The 18,900-nt window shown below is 34.1% G+C and overlaps 1 protein-coding gene across 4 annotated transcripts in view; it reads left to right on the forward strand.

Moving 5' to 3' along the window:
- Prrg1 (proline rich and Gla domain 1) overlaps positions 1-18,900 on the forward strand; it is a 102,102-nt gene that overhangs the window by 16,670 nt on the left and 66,532 nt on the right. Inside the window, exons 2-3 of one of the 4 annotated variants that reach the window (XM_087189870.1) lie at positions 5,377-5,477; positions 12,077-17,271. The exons of 2 other annotated variants lie outside the window; for them this stretch is intronic. In XM_087189870.1, the coding sequence (XP_087045996.1) occupies positions 17,225-17,271 (47 nt within the window). In that variant the 5' untranslated portion in view covers positions 5,377-5,477; positions 12,077-17,224. The remainder of the gene's footprint in view (positions 1-5,376; positions 5,478-12,076; positions 17,272-18,900) is intronic. One more of the 4 variants, XM_021262582.2, reaches the window with a different exon arrangement.

An 18,900-nucleotide genomic window follows, 5' to 3' on the forward strand; every position in this document is an offset into this window, starting at 1 on the left:
TAATTTCTCTTGTGACTCTTCATTCCAATTACTCTTAAAATTGTGTTTACTTTCCATTTTTATCTCATGTTATTGATACATGTTTGCAGCACATAATGATTAAATTCCTCATGGAGAGTTAGTACATATACATAACACATCTTAATATGCAGCGTTTTCCTGGTTTTCATATATTTCTGAGTAAAATGTTAAAACAGCATATCTGGTTGCAAAGGAAGAGAAACTTAGAACCATGGTTGATCCTTGGCCAACCTGTAGGAATGTGACCCTCGGGGTGTTTTTATGTTAATGGTTGATTTTTTTGACACCTAGAGTAGTGGATTGTACTCTGTGTACCTGGTTGTCAGAATTGCTTTGTACAAACAACAAAATTGATGACATGTGTCTGGCTTCTGAGCTTTGGTTACTGTGGCTGGTTGCATTGAAGGATATACCTTCTTGAGCAGCCCTCCATAAAAGCCATGTGTGCTGAGATTCAAATGGTCTTCAGCTTTTTCCCACTCTGAGATATTCTGAACACTGTATTTTTATTTCACTACTATAGAGAAAGCTTGTATAAGAAGCCTGTATATGACCTTGCTGGATTGTACCCAGTTGTACTTAATCTGTTTTCTGGTGCTATAGCTGAAGAACACAGACCAGGTAATATGTAAAGGAAAGAAAAGGGTTATTCAGCTTACACTTATGGAGCCTTGGAAGTCCAGGGTCAAGGGGCCAGATCTAGCGAGGGTATTTTTGTTGGTGGAAGCTCTCTACAGAGTCCCAAGGCAATGCACCACACCACTTGGGAGAGAGGCGCAAACAAGAGAAAGAACCAAGTTGCCTTTTATAACACATCTGCTTTTGAAATGAGCTAAACCATTAATCCATTCATAAAGGTAGAGCCCTCATGACCTAATATTCTTAAAGTTCTAATTCTTAATATCTTACAATGGAGATTAAATCTTGGTGAGTTTTCATGGGAACATTTAAACCACAGCACCAATGCATACCCTTTCCCCAACTGTTTGCAATAAAAAGTTTTAGTGTTGAGTATAACCTCTTTTGAGTCATTCTGGTGAATCACAGAACATGTGGTTGTCCTGTGTCTCCTCAAACTGTATTCTAATTAAATTCAACTCTGTTGCTGTCAGAGATCATACTTTGTACAGTTTCAATATTTTGTAAAATTTTAAGACTTGTTTTATGTCTAAGTGAACCATATGCCTTGAAAAGAATCCTTATTCAGCAATTTTTAAGTGTATTGTTCTGTGAGTCAAAGCAGTTGATAGTTCAGATCTTCTATATCTTTGTTGAGCTCTTTTCTAGTTCAGTTAGTTGTTAAAATATGAGTGTTAAAATATCCAGTTATGATTATGAAATTGCCTGTTTCTCCATTCAGGTCTATCAATTCTTGTTCCTGTATTTTAAAACTGTTGTGGGATATATACATATTGGGCACAAATACCTTCCTGTTGAATTGATCCTTTTATAATTATGAAGTGTCATTTTTTATCATATACATTTGATTTTGAAATTTTTCTTCTGATATTAATGCTCAGTTTAGCCTTTTGCTTATGCAAGGTATATTTTTTGTATTAATTTACTTTAAGCATATCTGTGTATTGATATTTAAAATGAGTGTTTTATGAACATCAGATATTTTCTTTGGTTTGCTTTTTACTTTCCTACAATTTCTGCTTTTTAATTGGAATCTTATCCAGTAGTCTTTAATATAGTTATTAATATGATTGGAATGAGACAAGTTAACATTTTATTTTTAAATTTTCTACATATCCTTTATTTTTTCTTCATCTATTCCTCTTTCCCACCTATTTTAGTATTAAGTTTTCTATTTCTATTGTATTAGAATAAGAGTTCTCTTTTATATTTCCTATTGATATTTTAGCTATTCTTTTTTTTAAATACTATTTGTATAGTGGCTGCTCTAGGGATTACAATGTACAGTCATAGCTTTCCATAGTCCACCGAATTACATAATAATGTATTACTTCAAGTAATGTAGGAAAATCTTACAAACTTAGAAGCCTATAACCTGTCCTTTTTGTTATAATTGTTACATGTAAAACACACTCCCCCCATGCCATAATAGTATTTTATTTATTTTTATTTTTATTTTTTGGTACTGAGGATCGAACTCAGGGCCTTGCGCTTGCGATGAAGGCATCTGCACCACTGAGCTAAATCCCTGGCCTCTATTAATCATTTTAATTTTAAACAGTTTTTTGTTTTATAGAGAAATTAAGAAAAAAAGCAGAAAATGATCTTTTATATTTACTCAGACATTTACCACTTTAGCATTTATCACCTGATGCTCTTTGTTCATTTGCCATTTGTCTTTCCTTGCCTGCCTCCCTCATTTCATGTGACACTATGTCCTCCAGGTGCAGCCATATTGTCATAATTGACATGAAATCCTGTCATTTTAAAGGCTGGATCGTGTTCTTTTTTCGTTCATCCATCCCTTGATGGATATTTATGTTGATTCCTATGTCAATTATTATGAATAATGCTGCAATGAACATGAGAATGTAGATATATCTCTGAAATTCAGATTTTTTATGACAGTTATTCTAACAAGTGTGATGGCTAATTGTTTTAATTTGCATTTACTTCATGATTACTGATGCTGAACATTTTTCATATACTTGTTGGCTATTTGTCTTTTTAGATAAATGTCAATTCAGGTCATTTGTTTATTGTTTAATCAGTTTATTTATTTATTTTTGCTATTGAGTTGTTTCAGTTACTTGAAAACTTTGGCTATTGACTCCTTATCAGATGTATAGTTTGCAAGTATTTTTTCACTTTCCATAGGTTGTTTCTTCACTGTTGATGATTTCCATGGCTGTATAGAATGTTTTATAGTTTAAGGCAATCCCATTTGTATACTTTTCCATTGCCAAAGCATTTGGTGTCATTTCCAAAACATCATTGCCCACACCGGTGTCATGGAGCTTTTCCCCTAACATTTATTTTTTTTTCCTAGTAGTTTTACAGTTTCAGGTCCTACATTTAAGTCTTTAATCCATTTTCAGTTGATTTTTATGTGGTATGAAATATAATTCCCATATCATGCTTCTTCATATGAATATCCAGTTTTCATATTCTATTTATTTAATAGACTGTCCTTACCTCATTGTGTTCTTGGCAGCTATGTGGAAAATCATTTAACTGTAAATTGTGAGTTTATGTCTGGGCTGTATTGTTTCATTGGTCCTTGTATCTGTTTATATGCTACTACCATGCTGTTTTTTTGTTTCTTTTGTTTTAGCAGCTAGTTTTCTTGTTTGGGCTTGAAAATCTAACTACTGTTTTGAAGTAGCTCTTATCTTTTTTGGACAGGCCATTAGAAGTGTGGTCTGCATAAACATGGTTCACAATTTACTTAGAAATGTGAAGAGAGGGGCTTAGTTCTACTCTTTATCTCTTTCTCTTCAATGATAAGGGCTTATTGGATTTTTTATGTGGCTTTCCAGGCCTAGAAATGACTGGGTTTTTCATCTGTTCCCATTTCTTCTGTACGTGCATTGACTATGCCTAATCTCAGACTAAAAGGCACATACATCAGCTTCTGTCCTCTGAGTGAATTCCTACACTTTCTTCACTCACCACTGTCTTCAGGGTGGCAGCTCTGTTCCCAGTTCAGAATTGTTCTTTCCTTTGCATCTGTTTCATGCAATCTTGGTTCAGGTTTCAATTAGAGATGTAGATAGACATTTTGGGAATTACTTCTCTGGCTCTATTCCCTAGTATTCCCACACTTTGTTCAGCATTTTCCAACTTGGCTTTTCTGATTCTCTAGGCCAGAAGAAAGAGGATTTTTTTCATGCATTTCCCCCCTCATGCACTAGCTGCTGTTCAAGACAAGCACTGCACTTGGCCAAGGCTAAAAGCTCAGGTGATGAAAACTTAATTTATATAACTTCCTGTCTCCATCCCTCCCAGCAATTGTGGGTTCTTCCTCAGAGCCTGTACACTTCTGCTTATTCTTCAGCACCCTAAATTTATTTCTCTTTCTACTATATCCTGGTTTTGTAATTGTTTTCTGTGGGTATATTTGCAGAGGATGGAGGGGAATCTTATAGTTTCTGAATCCATCATGCTCAGAACTGGAAAGCTTTCAGGAATATTTTCCCGAGGAAAAAACAAATAAATAAAAAAATTTCTGCTTTACTGAGTAATCTCTTAGAAACTACTTTAAGTGACTGTTGGTAAGGTGGCATCTTGTGATGTCCCAGCTTCTTATTTTCCATATAATGGGGAAAGTAGAGGAGGGATAAATTTTTGAGATAAACAGATCCCTTTGGCAGCTATACACAGCCTGTATAATTCCACCACTCTAAACTATGCTGAAATTTAGATAATTTTCACAGAATCTGAAGATTTAAAAAAAATTACTTACAGTTGTTTTGAACCAAATGCTTTTTCTTTTACTCTATTAATACAGTGCATGCCATGAAGTTCATATAATAAATTACTGAGCATTAGTAAATTAACAGTGTTAACATTTTATCTCAGAAGATGATTAAAGAAAATATTTGTATCTTTTATCAAATAATTTTAATTGACAGATTAATCTGTCCTGATATACTTTGCTAAATATTGCTATATAAATGAATTGTTTTAGGAGTGATCCCTGTAATGGTGTTTCCTATTTTTATCTAATTCATTCATTGATGGACTGTATGGAATAGCAAACCAGATAATTAAATCATTTTGCAGTTTCTGCCTCATAAATCAGCCAAAGTAAATGATATTATTAACAAGAACATCTTAAACCTGTATATAGAAATTAGGAAGCTCCTAGAAATTATCATGGAATTAAGAGTATAGAATAACAAAAGTGAAATTTTGAATGAATTGGAATTAAAATGTGAGAGTATAGCTACACACATTAAACTATAAAATTCATTAAAATTCAACTTCCAACACTTTTGGCTTATGGCTCATTATCCTCCTATTACTGCACATGTATGAAATTATGTGGGGTCTTGATATCATTATGGAAAATTATAGGCCTTACTGTAGGTGGAATTCAATATTGAATGGGAATGAGATCAAAAAAGCCCCATTGATCTTTCACTGAAATTAGAGATATGGCATTGTCTTGTCAGTGTGATTATTATAAGAGGTTTTAGTATGGAACTCTTACCTGGGATTTCTCCAAGTGTTCAACATCATAATTCAGAAACTGCCTTCAGTTCTCTGCTGTAGGTTTCTATTTACTCAGTGATATAGGCAGACTGAGGAACTCCATACAAATTTGAGATTTCTGGGTTCACGTTCACTAAGTGGTCATGGTTGGAATCTTGCTGTTGGCTCTAGTGACCTATAACTATGGATCCACCTATACGCAGCCTCTTTCTCCCTCAGGTAGCCAGAGTTGAAATCCAGTGCTCCAAGTGTCTTTGAGGCTTTAATCGCATGACTGAGCACTGAAAATGTGAAAAACAGTTTTAGACCAGAATAACAAGGTAAGTAAGGCTAAAGAATGTTTTTATGGATATTAATGCATGTTGGCAGCAGGATATGTTTTCCAGATGATTCTGAAAGGTTCATTTATAATTTAATGGTTTTTGTTTGGTTCCTTTGAGGACCCAGTTGCATTCCTGTTGATTCTGTGTCAGACTACATTAATTACTACCCTGTATCTTACTGTAATGTCTCTGAGGTAGATGAATACTTCAAGGAAATGGGAGATAAGGAGCTATATTTTCAAGGGACTGCCCTCAAATTTCAATGACTATGTGATATGAACAGGGAGTCAGTCAGTGTTAGAGTTAACAGCGTGAGGTATTAGGTTTCTACACTACTTACCATGGAGTTTTGTGAAATGCTTCACCAGAGACTTTTCTTCTTAGCTTAGTAGCTACATTGGTATGTGGGAGGAGCCTTTCCTACGACTGGCTCTCCTTCTTAGCTAATACTACAACTAGACATTTAAGAGGCAGTTTCCAAGGAGGTGAATAGATGGTGAGGAAATTTTTTTTAAAGCACTTGGATCCTGATTGTCTCCAGAGGCTTTGAAACTGTGAGTTACACAATAAACTGACTTGATCTCCTGGGATCTTTGCCAGCTTTGTAATTATACTGAGATTTTTAATGATCACAAATGACAACATGATTTCCTTCTATTTATTTTCGGAGTGAGGTCATTACTATGTGATAAGGAAAAAGGATAAGTGTTAGTTTGGAAAACTTGGAAGATCAGACTTTAGGCCAGACATAGCAGCATAGGAAATTTAGTTACATAGCCACTAAGTTGTGACTGCTTTGTTTATATAGTCTTGAAGATGACCATTAGACTAGGCAGCACGAGGACAGGTTTCACGTCAGTTTGGTAATTATTGAGTCTTGGCACAATAGTTGGCTGTAGTAAATTCTTACTAATTTTTGTTGGAAGAATGGGAAGTTGTATTATAATGTTTCATGTTTCTGTACTTTATCCCCATGACAATAGAGGTGGTAAGTTTGGACAGAAGGCTGAGTAAGGTATTCTTTAGCTTCTGCTCTTGGAAATCTTAAACTGCTTTGTCTGTGAAGCCTTCATATCTTTTCTGAGTGTACATAATGTAACCATTCTTATTTTATGCTTAATGTTTTTCATAGCCTCTAAGATGTGTTTATTGTATTTTTAATTTGTTTCTCCCTCTTTGTACTAAAGTAGAGAGCTCCATTATTATTCATCTATTTCTGTTATGTTAGTAGAAAGTGTTTAAAAGTAATAGGAAATGTAAGCAATAGAAACTTAGATAAGCATGTAGCAATTTCAAAGGATAAGTTTAGAGACAAACAGTCCAGGGTGAGCATCTTCAAGGATGCTTATCTTTCTGTTTTTCCAATCTACCAAGCTTCACATAATGGTTCTTACCCTCATGATTGTATAATGGCTACACTCCATACCTCACATCTGTATTTCATGCAGGAAGAAAGAGAGCAGATGGCAGAAGGATTTGCCAGAACTATATCTTCTTGAAAAGAATAGTTTAAGAATATTACTTTGGTCAGAACTAGGTCACATGGCTCCCCTTAGTTGCAAGGGAATCTGAAAACTTTTCCAGCCCTTATACTAGAAAAAGGCAGGGGGCAAAGTCCTTGTAGATGGCATTTGTGTAGGTAGTCTACAGTATCAGGTTTATGATTGAGACCTCTGTTAAAAGTGTCCTGGCACATGCCCAGTCAATTATGCTATGCATTTAACATATTTTAGAAGTAGACTCACCATCTTAAATCTCAAGGATAAAACTTGTTTCTTTGCTTTTACTTCAAATTCTTTGTATCTATTTTGAAACTGTGGTCTGGCTCATGGTTTCAAATTAAACATATTTTGGCTATTTCCAAGATGAAGAATATGTAAGAGGTAGAAATAAGTAATAGTACCAAGAGAATATGGTTCCAAGAACTTGTAGTTAGCAGTCTGGAACTCATTTAGTAACAGTGAATTACATAATGGCCTCAGCAGTATGGAAAACATTTAATTCTGTAAATGATAGAATCATTAATATTAAAAGAATCTGTCTGCATCTAGGATTCTGTGATTCTAGATGGCCTTTAGCTTTCAATTCCTACCTTCTGTGAAGTGAATTTAATAGAGGGCTGCAGCATTTTGCGGATATTATTTGTAGTGTAAGTTTATTTAATTTTTATATTAACAAAAAGTCTGGTTATCAATGAGATACCTTCTTTAAAATGGTTGGACTGAGGATGGGAACAGCTGGAAATTCTTACCATCCTCTAATCTTTGATGCTTCCGCCTACTTTTCTTCTCCACTGCATTCTGAGAGTCCTTCCTGTGACTCATGAGTTATGTGTTCTTATTGTGTTCCCTAGACAGTGGTCAAATTTAATGTCTTATTCTTTCTCTGAATACAGAACATTTCTTTGAGGTATAAACTTCCTTGTCCTTAGTACGGTAGAAGAAAAACTCTGCATTGATATCTGTTAGACTAATCCCTGTGGTAAAAGACCAAGATTTCTTCCACAAGCCTTCTATTCAGCTGTTCATGGAAAGAGAAAGGTTTTCTGAAAGTTTCTCTATTTTTGAATTTACTCTAGGAAATTTATGTTCAATTTGGTAATGGAGCATTTTTTCCCCATGAGACCCATATATCTGAGGAGAAAAAGATTGAATAAGGGCACATATGTAAACATTCTACTAAGAGTGGTAGTTATTTTGGGTAAAAGTTTTATTTTTTAAGAAGAAAATGTTCTTGTATGCTTTCAAAATTTAGAACAGAGACTGTGCACATCCATAAAGAACAAAGCACACAATTCTATCAAAGCTATAAAATAAAATATACAGCTATCCCATATATACATTATATATTATATATTTGATCTTACTAGCAATCAAAGAATTGTAAACTAAAGTAATAAGATACCATTTTTAGCATATTAAATTCACAAAGTTAAATCACAAAAGGCTATACTTATTGCTGACAAATGTGCAGAATAGGCAGTATTAAATTTTTTAAATAATAAAATGTTAGTATATCAAAAAGTAGAGAAGCAAGTATAGTGGGAACTTCCATGTCCATTATTTTATTTTAAATCTATTTTTAAAGATCTAATCCTTCCTAAGGATTCCTCCCTTGACTCCCAATCTTCTACTTCCTCACCCCAACTGCCAACCTGAGGCACTCAGTCTGTATAAGCAAGAACTGTTGTATACTGGGTTGAAAATGAAATTGCTGCAATCTTTCTTGGTGGCTAATTAACAATAATTACTCTAGGAATTTAATCTCATAAAATAACAAGAATATATATATACATACATATATATACATATATATACCTACATATATACACATACATATATACACATATATATATACATACATATATACACATATATATATACATACATATATATATATTTTGCAGCATTATTTATAATTAAGAAACCATCCTAAAGGCATACCAATAGAGGAATTGTTCCATAAATGATAAGTATGCACATAAGGGACTATGAAGCAGCAAGTCAAATATGCATTTCCTAACTTGTCTGCCATGTGTGGGTGTCTCATTTGACTTAATACAAAATATTCTCCATATATATCATCCAAGAAAACACATTCAATCCGCTATTGAAGCATATGGTGTGTTTTTTTTTTTCTTTTGGTACCGGGGATCGAACTTGGGACCTTGCACTTGGGAGGCAGGTGGCAGAACCACTGATCTAAATCCCCGGCCCTGAAGCATATGGTTTTATATCATGGGTAGGGAGATTAGAAAAAGAAATGTAAAGAGGAAAATGGGGAATTAAAAGATTGGTTGAGTTTACAATGAAAAAAAGGTAGCCAAAAAGACAAATTTGGTGTCTCAGCCATCAGTTACTGAACATTTTCTTTGTGCCAGTTGGGGACTGGATGCTATTTTCAGTGCAGAGGCCAAACTATGGTCTCTTCCCTCAAACAGCTTGCAATCTGAGTGACATAATATGCATAGTTAGAAAATTAGAGAACAAATAAGAATAAGTATTACAGATTTGAATACTATAGAAATTCAGAGGACAGAGAGATAATATCCTGCTGGGCTGAGGGAAATGTGTTTCCAAAGAGAAGGGAAATTACAGCATTAATAATGATTTTAAGATTCAAATAAGCCAGAAGGGAATGAATGACATATTTAAGTAAAGGGGAATGATGTGAACAAAGGCTTGGAAGTGGGAAAGTATACAGCATTTGTAGTTATCTAGCTTGACTCAATTTGTAGCATTCCTCTTTTTCTTTCCATTCTTCTTCTTCTTTGTTAAATGCAAGTTTTCCTTATGTATTTTCTTATGTAGTTCAAGCTAGCCTTGAACTTCAATCCTCTTGGCTCAACCTATGGAGTGCTGGAATTACAGGGATGTGCCACCATCCCCAGCAATTTGTAGCATTCTTGAAGAGCAAATAAAAGAGAGCAGAACTCTGAGAGCCTTGTCTTAGGATATGTGATTGTTATGGTTTATGTCTAGATGTCCTCCCAAAGCCTCATGAGGTCATAGTGCTTTTTCAGAGGTGGCTGAATCTAGAGTGTGTGATTACTAAATCAGTCCACTGATTGGTTTGGCATCGCTCTAACCTGGTAGTCTGGATAAGATAAAAAGGGCCAGAAAGACACTATTAAGCTTCCCTTGTTGCTTTTGCTGCTGTGTGGGCACCATGAACTATTTCTCCTCTGTGATGCCTCTCTGGCATGTGCCATTCTGCCTTGGGGCCAGCTGATTATAGACTGAAACCTCTACAAACTGTGAGCTAAAGAAACCCTTATGCCTTTAACTTTGGGTGTTGGGTATTTTGTCTTTGCCTGGAAAGAAAAGTAACTAAGGCAATGATTCAGCTTTACATGCCATTGCATTTGTTGCTTTTAATTGTGATTTGCAAAAATGACCATTTTAATATTAGAATCTCCTATAGAACATATATTTTCAGCCAAGAGCTGAAAATTTTCAATTCTTGGCTCAACACTGTAGTGGGGACAGCATTAGAGTAAGAATCAGACCTAGGATGTAGAATAGGTTCTAATCAAATAGTGGCTCTGTACCCCAAACAAGCCTTATTTTTCTCACTGGTAAAACAAATATATTATTTGTCTTTCTGGACTCACAGGGTTAATGTGCAGGTTAATGTGCAGCTTAACTAAATTGGTATAAATATTCTTTCTTCTTAATGCTGAGCTGAGGGAGCAAAAGAAAAAATATATTCTTCAGAAAAAATCCCCTCTGCACTCTGTTTTCTTGCACTAACTCTGATTTTTTTTTAAAGTATGTAAGTATGGGAAAGAAGGGATTTATAGAGATATTTTAACACACATGAAAATGGAAGGCTAAAGTGGAAAAAGGTCCAGAAAAATGTTCCCCTTATTCTGTACCCTTGTACCCCGAACATTTACTATATTGTCTCCAGATCGTTGAGCTCCAAAATATGGTATTAGGGCTACATTTTAGCCATAACTCTATAATAGAAAACATCCTGTTTTGTTTTGACTGATTGATCCCAGGGATATCGAGATTTGGAAAACTGACTTGGAAAGCTTTCCACAGTCTGCTGCTGGGGATAGTAATTCTTAGGGATCTAAGGCTACTTCCAAATGAACCATAATCCTTTGCCCTTTAAAATTTAGAATGAAATGACATTCTGAATTCTCTTACCCCATAATTTTGCTTAGCATTTCCTTCAGGACTGCTGCTCCTTTTGGAGAAGGTCCATTGAAATGAGTCAGATCTTTTAAGATTTTGTTCATAGAATTGCCATCAGACATTGGTCTGGATCAGCCAGGTGAAATGAGTTTCCTTTGGCATGGTATTTCTTTTGGATGTATTGTATGTCTAGGCTGTTTCAAGACATTACTTGAGTCGGCCAATTTCTAAATATATCATACAACTATAGAGTACATTGCTTCTGTGCTATTTAGCAATGGCCTACTTATAAGAGAGAAGGTATAAGAAATTTCATTATCAAATTTGTTACTGTATTTACTATATATATGGACATTGAAGGCATTGTTCACTACATTTCTTCTTTTGAAGATACCGGGAACAGTTTTTCTCTCTAATTTCAAATTGTAAGTAATGAAGCTTCTTGGAAACTGCTTTGTTTTCATCTTAATGATGCCATGGCTCATATAACTAATTGGATTTCTTGGCATTGGCTGCTAGGAGTTTTGTCTCTTTCTTTATCAGAGTTACAGGACTTTTCAGCCATTTTTTATATACAGACCTGAATCCTGTCTTTATGTTTTGTATTCTTGATTTTTTCCCTTTGTCATGTTTTCCTTAAATGTTTTTCATTTATAAACTTTATTTTATCTTATTATATGACTAAATAAATTATCTTTAACTTTTCCCTAAAAATACATATAATATAGGTAAATGACGTGAATTTGATACTAAATTTAATGTGTGAATTAGTGTACATTTTGTCATGATTTGGTGATAATCTGTATGCGAATTAGATAATACATAGAAATATGTTAACAGTTGAACTTTAAATAAGATAGTTTGGAAGTTAAAGCAACAACCTATAATATGTATAAAATAATCCCCATAGCAATGTATACAGAAATTATATCTTGGCCTTTCCTTCCCAAGTTTCCTGGGTCTCCCTACATTTCACCAAGAAGCCTTTTATAAGAGAAGAACCACAGTCTCTCAAATATCTCATAACTGATTAAGGAATAGAGCAGACTGACCTGGTATGTGTTGCCTCGTTGGTATCAATTACTCTACACTCACCCTCTATTATCCAACTCTTTGACTGTCACACTATCTCCACTTCATTGTAGTATAACTTTAATTTATGTAGTCTGTTTCAGATAGATAATAAAGAGCAAGCTCATTAAGTTAATTTTCACATGTATGAAGAGTTGATAAACTTCTCTTTAATTTTCCCACCAAAATATGCTTGCTTACCTCAAAGCATAAGCTGTATTTCAAGACATCCAAATTTAGTTTCTCTCTTTCATCAATTCTAAGGAAACAGTCAGCAATGAGAACAATTTCTATTTTAAAATATATGTGCATTGTTGCTTTATATTAATAGAAAAGTAGATTCATTTCTTAAGGGCTGCAAAAAATTTTAATGTGTAGGTGTAACAGAGTTTATTTCCAAATGGTGAAACATTTGGGACATAGTTAAATTATGGTACACGAATGTAATGCAGCCAGTATCATGTTTTAAAGTGTTTAATAGGAATATTCTTACATACAAAATATGGACACAAAACAAACTATTATATGAGCTAAAAAAGTGGGACACAAAATAGAATATTATGTGCATTAAACTTGTTAAAATATATATTTTTAAATAAAGTTTGTATATCTAGTATGAGTGAGGTGTAGTGATGATTATAAGGATATAGCATCAAATAAGGCACACATGATTCCTGCCAGTATTAAACAAAATAAGACATCATCATGAAATTAAATCTGTCTTTGGGGGCTGGGGATTTTTATTCAAATGTGATTAAGATCCTTTTCTACTTTGTAGGCTCTCCAGGTCCTTCATTTCATTTCTCTTCTGCTTTTTGTCTGAGAATTCATAGCTCTCTAGTTCAATTAGACTGAGCAGAGGAATGTAAAAACAAAAGTGCAGACAATTTAAACCCAGACATCCCCATCATCTTTATTTATTTAATTTTTTCCCTCTGTGGTTAGTATTGTCTAATAACATCAGCTTCTCTTAGGAATTCATCCTTGTGATTTAGTCTGGGCTGTTATTGTAGGAGAAGGTATTAGTTTGCAAAGGAAAAAAGCATTTCTGCAGGGCCTTTTAATTTTGCCCTATAAACAAACCTACATTCATGCTTTTATAGAATATAATTCTATCTATGTAGCATTAATAGGGAAATATGAAATATTTTTTAAAGATATTTATAGGAAATGGACCTTTACTCAGAAATAATCTTTACCGAATAAGCTATGAATTTGTTTATTTAAGAACTTTATCCTGGGGAATATACAGTTTTTGAATTGAGGTTGTTTTAATTGTCTGTGTCAGGCTATTACATTTTGGTTCTCCCAGTAGCTTTAATGTAATATCCTTAAACATATTCATTGCAGTGACATGATTTGTTAGATAGTGATGCAAAACTAATACATGTCACAGAAAGAACGCTTTCTTTCAAAGCCTCAGAAGCATATCAAATTTGTCCCATATGCTATTTGCAGTGATTTCTCAATGTCATTTTTTGTAGCATGCATTCACAGTAGGGTAATGAGAGAGTTTTAAATGTGAGAACCTATTTTTTCCGATTTGATTGTATTGAGCTCTTGAAGTTATTTGGTATATTTGACCTTATTTATTGAAAAAAATGGATTATTTGAACTTCTCGTATGATCATATTTAAAACACCAGTTTTATTACATTTGGGGCTAAAATTCCATGCTGTGATATGCCTAAGATATTTAAAACCAAAGCCACATTGTTTTTTCTTCTACATTTTCACTCACACATGGTATCCATTATGCATTGATCCTGTCCAGCAACATTAACTTTCTTTAACTGATTGTTCTGCTATCTGAAGAGTCTTATTAAAATTTAATCAGTACACTAAAAATAAGCAGCTAATGCCATAGTACATTCTGGTAACTTATAACAGAAAAAAAGAAAGTGAAGCCTGATATAGGCTTGTGAGGTTAAAACAAGGTTAGTATATATTTATTGGCTATTCAAGGGTATATATAAATGACCATTTATTTCACCCTTGAAAAGTGTGATGTAATGGGACCACACTTACAGGTGATATGCTTTTCCATTTGCAGAATATTTACTGTTTGCCTACTAGCGCTGAATTAGATAGCACTATAAAATAGGGCTAGAGCCTACCTGTGCCCATTCTTTTTTTGTTTTTTCCTCCCAGAATAGCCTTTCTGGAAAGTGACTCAGGTTCACATATAATTCTTGAGCTATCTCCTATATGGTTTCCTTCCAATCTACCTAAAGAAGCAAATCCTACCCATATGCATTGTCTTCATTTTAGACTCTTCATTTTTTCTCTTTCTTTTTTTGGTACCTGGGATCGAACTTGGGCCCTTGCACTTGAGAGGCAGGCAGTAGCACCACTGAGCTAAATCCCTGGCCCTGTCTTTCTTACTTTAAGGTTAACTTTTGTTTTACTATTTTCCTTGCTTCTCTTCTTAAAGCATCCTAGATTTAGAAGAAGCACCTAAACATATTCCTATTATTGGTTCTACCTTTCATTTTTGTTTTAATAACTATTCTACTGTTCAAAGGCATTTGTTCTCACAACACCATAGATAAATAATTACTTTAGAAAATAATAGTCTTTCACTGTTCTGAGAAGTAATATATGCTTCAGTGGACAAGACTTGAAAGAGGCACTTTAGAAAAGACATCCAAAAGGCCAAGTACCATGCAAATGGATGCTCAATTTTGTCACTCATTAGGAAACTGCTCAGTGTGATACAACTGCCCCCTACTAGAATACTGTAGTAAAGGTTAAAAAAGGTAATACCAAGAGTCTTCAACAATGTAGAGCAACTAGAATTTCTCTTCACTGCTGCTGGGAGTGTAAACTGGTAAAACCACATTGGAAAACTATTTAACAGAAATGAATATAGGCATACTTATGAGTCAGTAATTCCAGTTCCAAGCATATACTCAAAAACAAGTAGATAGATAAGTTCATCAAAAGACATTTACAAGAATGTATCAGCACTAATGGTAATAAATCTAAATTTGAAACTACTCAGGTCTCCATCAACAGTACAATGAATAGATAAATGGGGAATATACCTAATATGGAATCAGTAATGAGAATGATTGAATTACAATTATAGGCAACAATATAGATGAATCTCAAATATGCAGTGTTAGCAAAGGAAGCTTGATTTAAATAAAGATACACTATGCTTCCATTTATATGAAATTTAAAACCATGGAAAACTAATTCATAGTATAAGAAATAACCATGGTGTCTATGCTTTGGAGAGGTAGTGACTGGATAGTGGGAGGGAGAAGGGCTTCAAGGGTGGTAGCATTGTTCTGTTCAGTGTCTTAATCTGGGTGCTGGTACATGAGTGTTCTCACCTTATGAAAATTCACCTATCTATATCTATTTATGATTTGTACACTTTTCTTTATGTATGCTATACTTTAAATATTACATAAAAGAATGATATGCTGTATATTTTTATCTACTGCTGCATAAGAAATTTCTACACAACTTAGCAGCTTCAAATGACAAATGTGTGCTATCTCACACAGTTTCTGGGAGTCAATAACCCAGGAGCAGCTTTGCAACTTAGGAAGGATTTGGTACAAGGTCTCTCAGCAGATTGCTATCAAGATATTGGCCTGGGCTGCAGGTGTTAGAAGACTTGAATGGGGCTGAAGGATCTGCTTCCCAGATGGCTGATTTATATCTGCTAATGCAGGCCTCAGTGAAAACTGCATTACCAAAAGCTGAACATAAAATAAAGAAACCTAAAAAACCAAACCCTGAGATAACATTTTATATCAGAAGTTCCTTGACTTATGATGGTGTTACATTTCCAATAAACCCATCATAAATTGGAAATATCCAAAGTGGAAAGTACATTTATTACACCCAATCTACTGATTGTCCTAGCTTAGCCACATAGCACGCTGAATGTCAGTTGTTTCCTTTTGTGATGGCTTGGCTTACTGGGAGCTACAGGTCTCAGCCACTGCCCAGCTTTGCCAGAGAAGATTGGACTAACCCCGGAAGATCCAAATGGAAAATTCCACGTGTGGTTTCTACAGAATGCATATTGCTTTCACATCATTGCAAAGTCAAAAAATGGTAAATTGAACCATTGTAAGTCAGAAGCTATGTGTACATAATACATTTTACATAAGTGTTTATATGTATATAAAATGTTATGAATACTGCTTTATAGATCTTTTCTTCACAATATCATCTGGACATCTTTATTTTTATTTTTTGTGATTGGCTCATCTACAGATCTATTTCATCCTTTTTGCATGTAGCTTTATTGAGGTATAGTTGAAGTATAGTTGGCACACATGCACATATTTACATATAAAATTGGACACATTTGTATATACAATGTATATACATCCATGAAACTGTCATCACAATCAAGATAATGAAGCAAGCTATCAATTAAAAAGTTTTCTTTTATTCCTTTGTAAACCCTCTTCTCATCTTTTTTAATGGCTGTAAAGCTTCATTTACATATGTAAAGTATCCTTAAAATTCATACATTTAGGGCCTGGGATTTAGCTCAATGGTTCTGGTGCCTGCCTTGCAAGCGCAAGGTCCTGAGTTCGATCCCCAGGACCCCCCCAAAAAAACCCCAAAATAAAATTCATGCATTTATTTGCTCACAGACAACTCAATCTAATTTTGGATTAAATTGTAGAATCCACACCTCCCCAGTCATGAATATGTTCTTGTGTATCATTGAGCCAAATTTCCTTGATTACAATCTTCACTCTGTCACTTTACTTTATGACCTTGGGCAAATTGTCTAATCAATATGTACTGTAGCAAGTTCCTTATCTGTGCAATAGGGTAATGATAGTACTATATTTAAGTCATATGATTGGAAAGATTAGAAGAATTAGTATGCATAATGATCTGATAATGCATTGTTTTATCTGTTACTAATTCTTATGAATTGTTATGCTAAAAGCCTCTTTTCAGGTTCTGATGATGCTAAAGCTATAAGTTGATAGGGCTTTACATTCAAATAGCCTGCCAGAATTTAACTCTTCATTTTTACTATTACATGTGCATATTACCTGCCTCTGAGCATCTTGCTGAAGATAAGGAAAGGTATGTATTTATTGCTAATCTGTTTTAGTATTGGAGAGCTGGACCTCAGGGATAGTTCATATGCTGCGAGATAACTAAAGTGGGATTTTTTTTTAATCTAGGACTTTATAAACAAAGATGTCAAAATGATAATTGCATATCTACATTAAAAGTATTTAAGGATTCTTTGAGAGTAATGATTTTACATGTACAGTAGGTATCCTTGAGTACACACTCAATGCATATTCAATGAAAGATTCAAAGAATTAAGATATTTTCTTGTTTTCACTTATATATGAAAGCTAAAATGTTGATTTCAAAAAATAGAGAATAGAGTAGTTGTTGCCAGAGCGTGAGAAGGTTGTAAGGGGGAGTTATGGAGAGAAGATGATTCATAGGGACAGGTGTGTAATTGGATAGAAGGAATGACTTCTAAATGCTCTTGATCACAGCAGAATAAGAATTAATTGAATGATTGACAAGAATTAATTGAATATTTCAAACTAGCTAGTCGGATTTGGAATGTTCTCCACATAAATAAATAATATACATCTGATATGATAAATATGCCCATTGCCGTGATATGATCACCACACGTTATTCATATATATTGGATGTCACACTGTACTCCACAAATATATAAAAATTACTATGTGCCAATTAAAAATAATAAAAAAATATATATATATATTTTTGTACTGGGAATCAAACTCAGGACCTTGCACTTGCAAAGCAGGTGGTGGTGGCAACCACTGAGCTAAATCCCCAGCCCAAAAATATATTTTTAAAAAGATACTTCCTGTCCTCAGGGAACATACTGTCAATGAAGAAGTATGACAAGGGTTTGTGATAGTGAGACTGGAAAAACTGTGGTCAGGTATTAGAGCAAAGGAAATAAGTAGTTCTTACTGATGGGTTATATTAGATTCATCCATGGATATTGCCACGGCCTTAAACCTGTATAATGGGTGCTTGTTTTACAAGTTTGCTTAAACTGAAAACAACCTGTCTGAGTCAATTTGGGATGCTATTTATAAGACACTAGGTACTTTATGAACAGTAGAAATTTTATTGCTCACAGTTCTGGAGGCTAGAAAGTCCAAGATCAAGACACCAGCAGACTTGATGTCTGAGAGCGCTCACTCTGTACTTCAAAGATTGTACCTTCTTACTCCTTCCTCACACGGTGGAAGGGCCTGATGAGCTCCCCCAAATCTCTTTTTTAAGGATACTAGCCCCATTTATGAGAGTGGAGTCATCATAATGTATTCACATCCCCAAGGTCCTCCTTCTTAATATTGTCCACACTACATGTTGGGATCCACCATAAGAATTTTATGGAGAACCAACATTCAAACTGTACCACAACCCAAATGCCCATCGGTAGTATATATTTACTCCTTACTTATTCATATATTTATATATAAATAATGTATAATATATTTAAATATAATGTATATTTATGTGTATTATATATATATATATAATATGGAGGCAGTAGTGAGAATTTACCCATTATAACTACATACAACAATATGAATGAATCTGTGTTTAAACAAAAAGTTCAGTGAAAAAAAGCTAGATAGATCCAAAAGAGTATACACTATCATTCCATTTATGTGAAAATCAAAAATGTGTAAAACTCATCTA

This window comes from Heterocephalus glaber, unplaced genomic scaffold (genome assembly GCF_053883595.1).
Source record: "Heterocephalus glaber isolate CG9 unplaced genomic scaffold, H.glaber_assembly_v1.0 deba00001547, whole genome shotgun sequence".
Classification (NCBI taxonomy): domain Eukaryota; kingdom Metazoa; phylum Chordata; class Mammalia; order Rodentia; family Bathyergidae; genus Heterocephalus; species Heterocephalus glaber.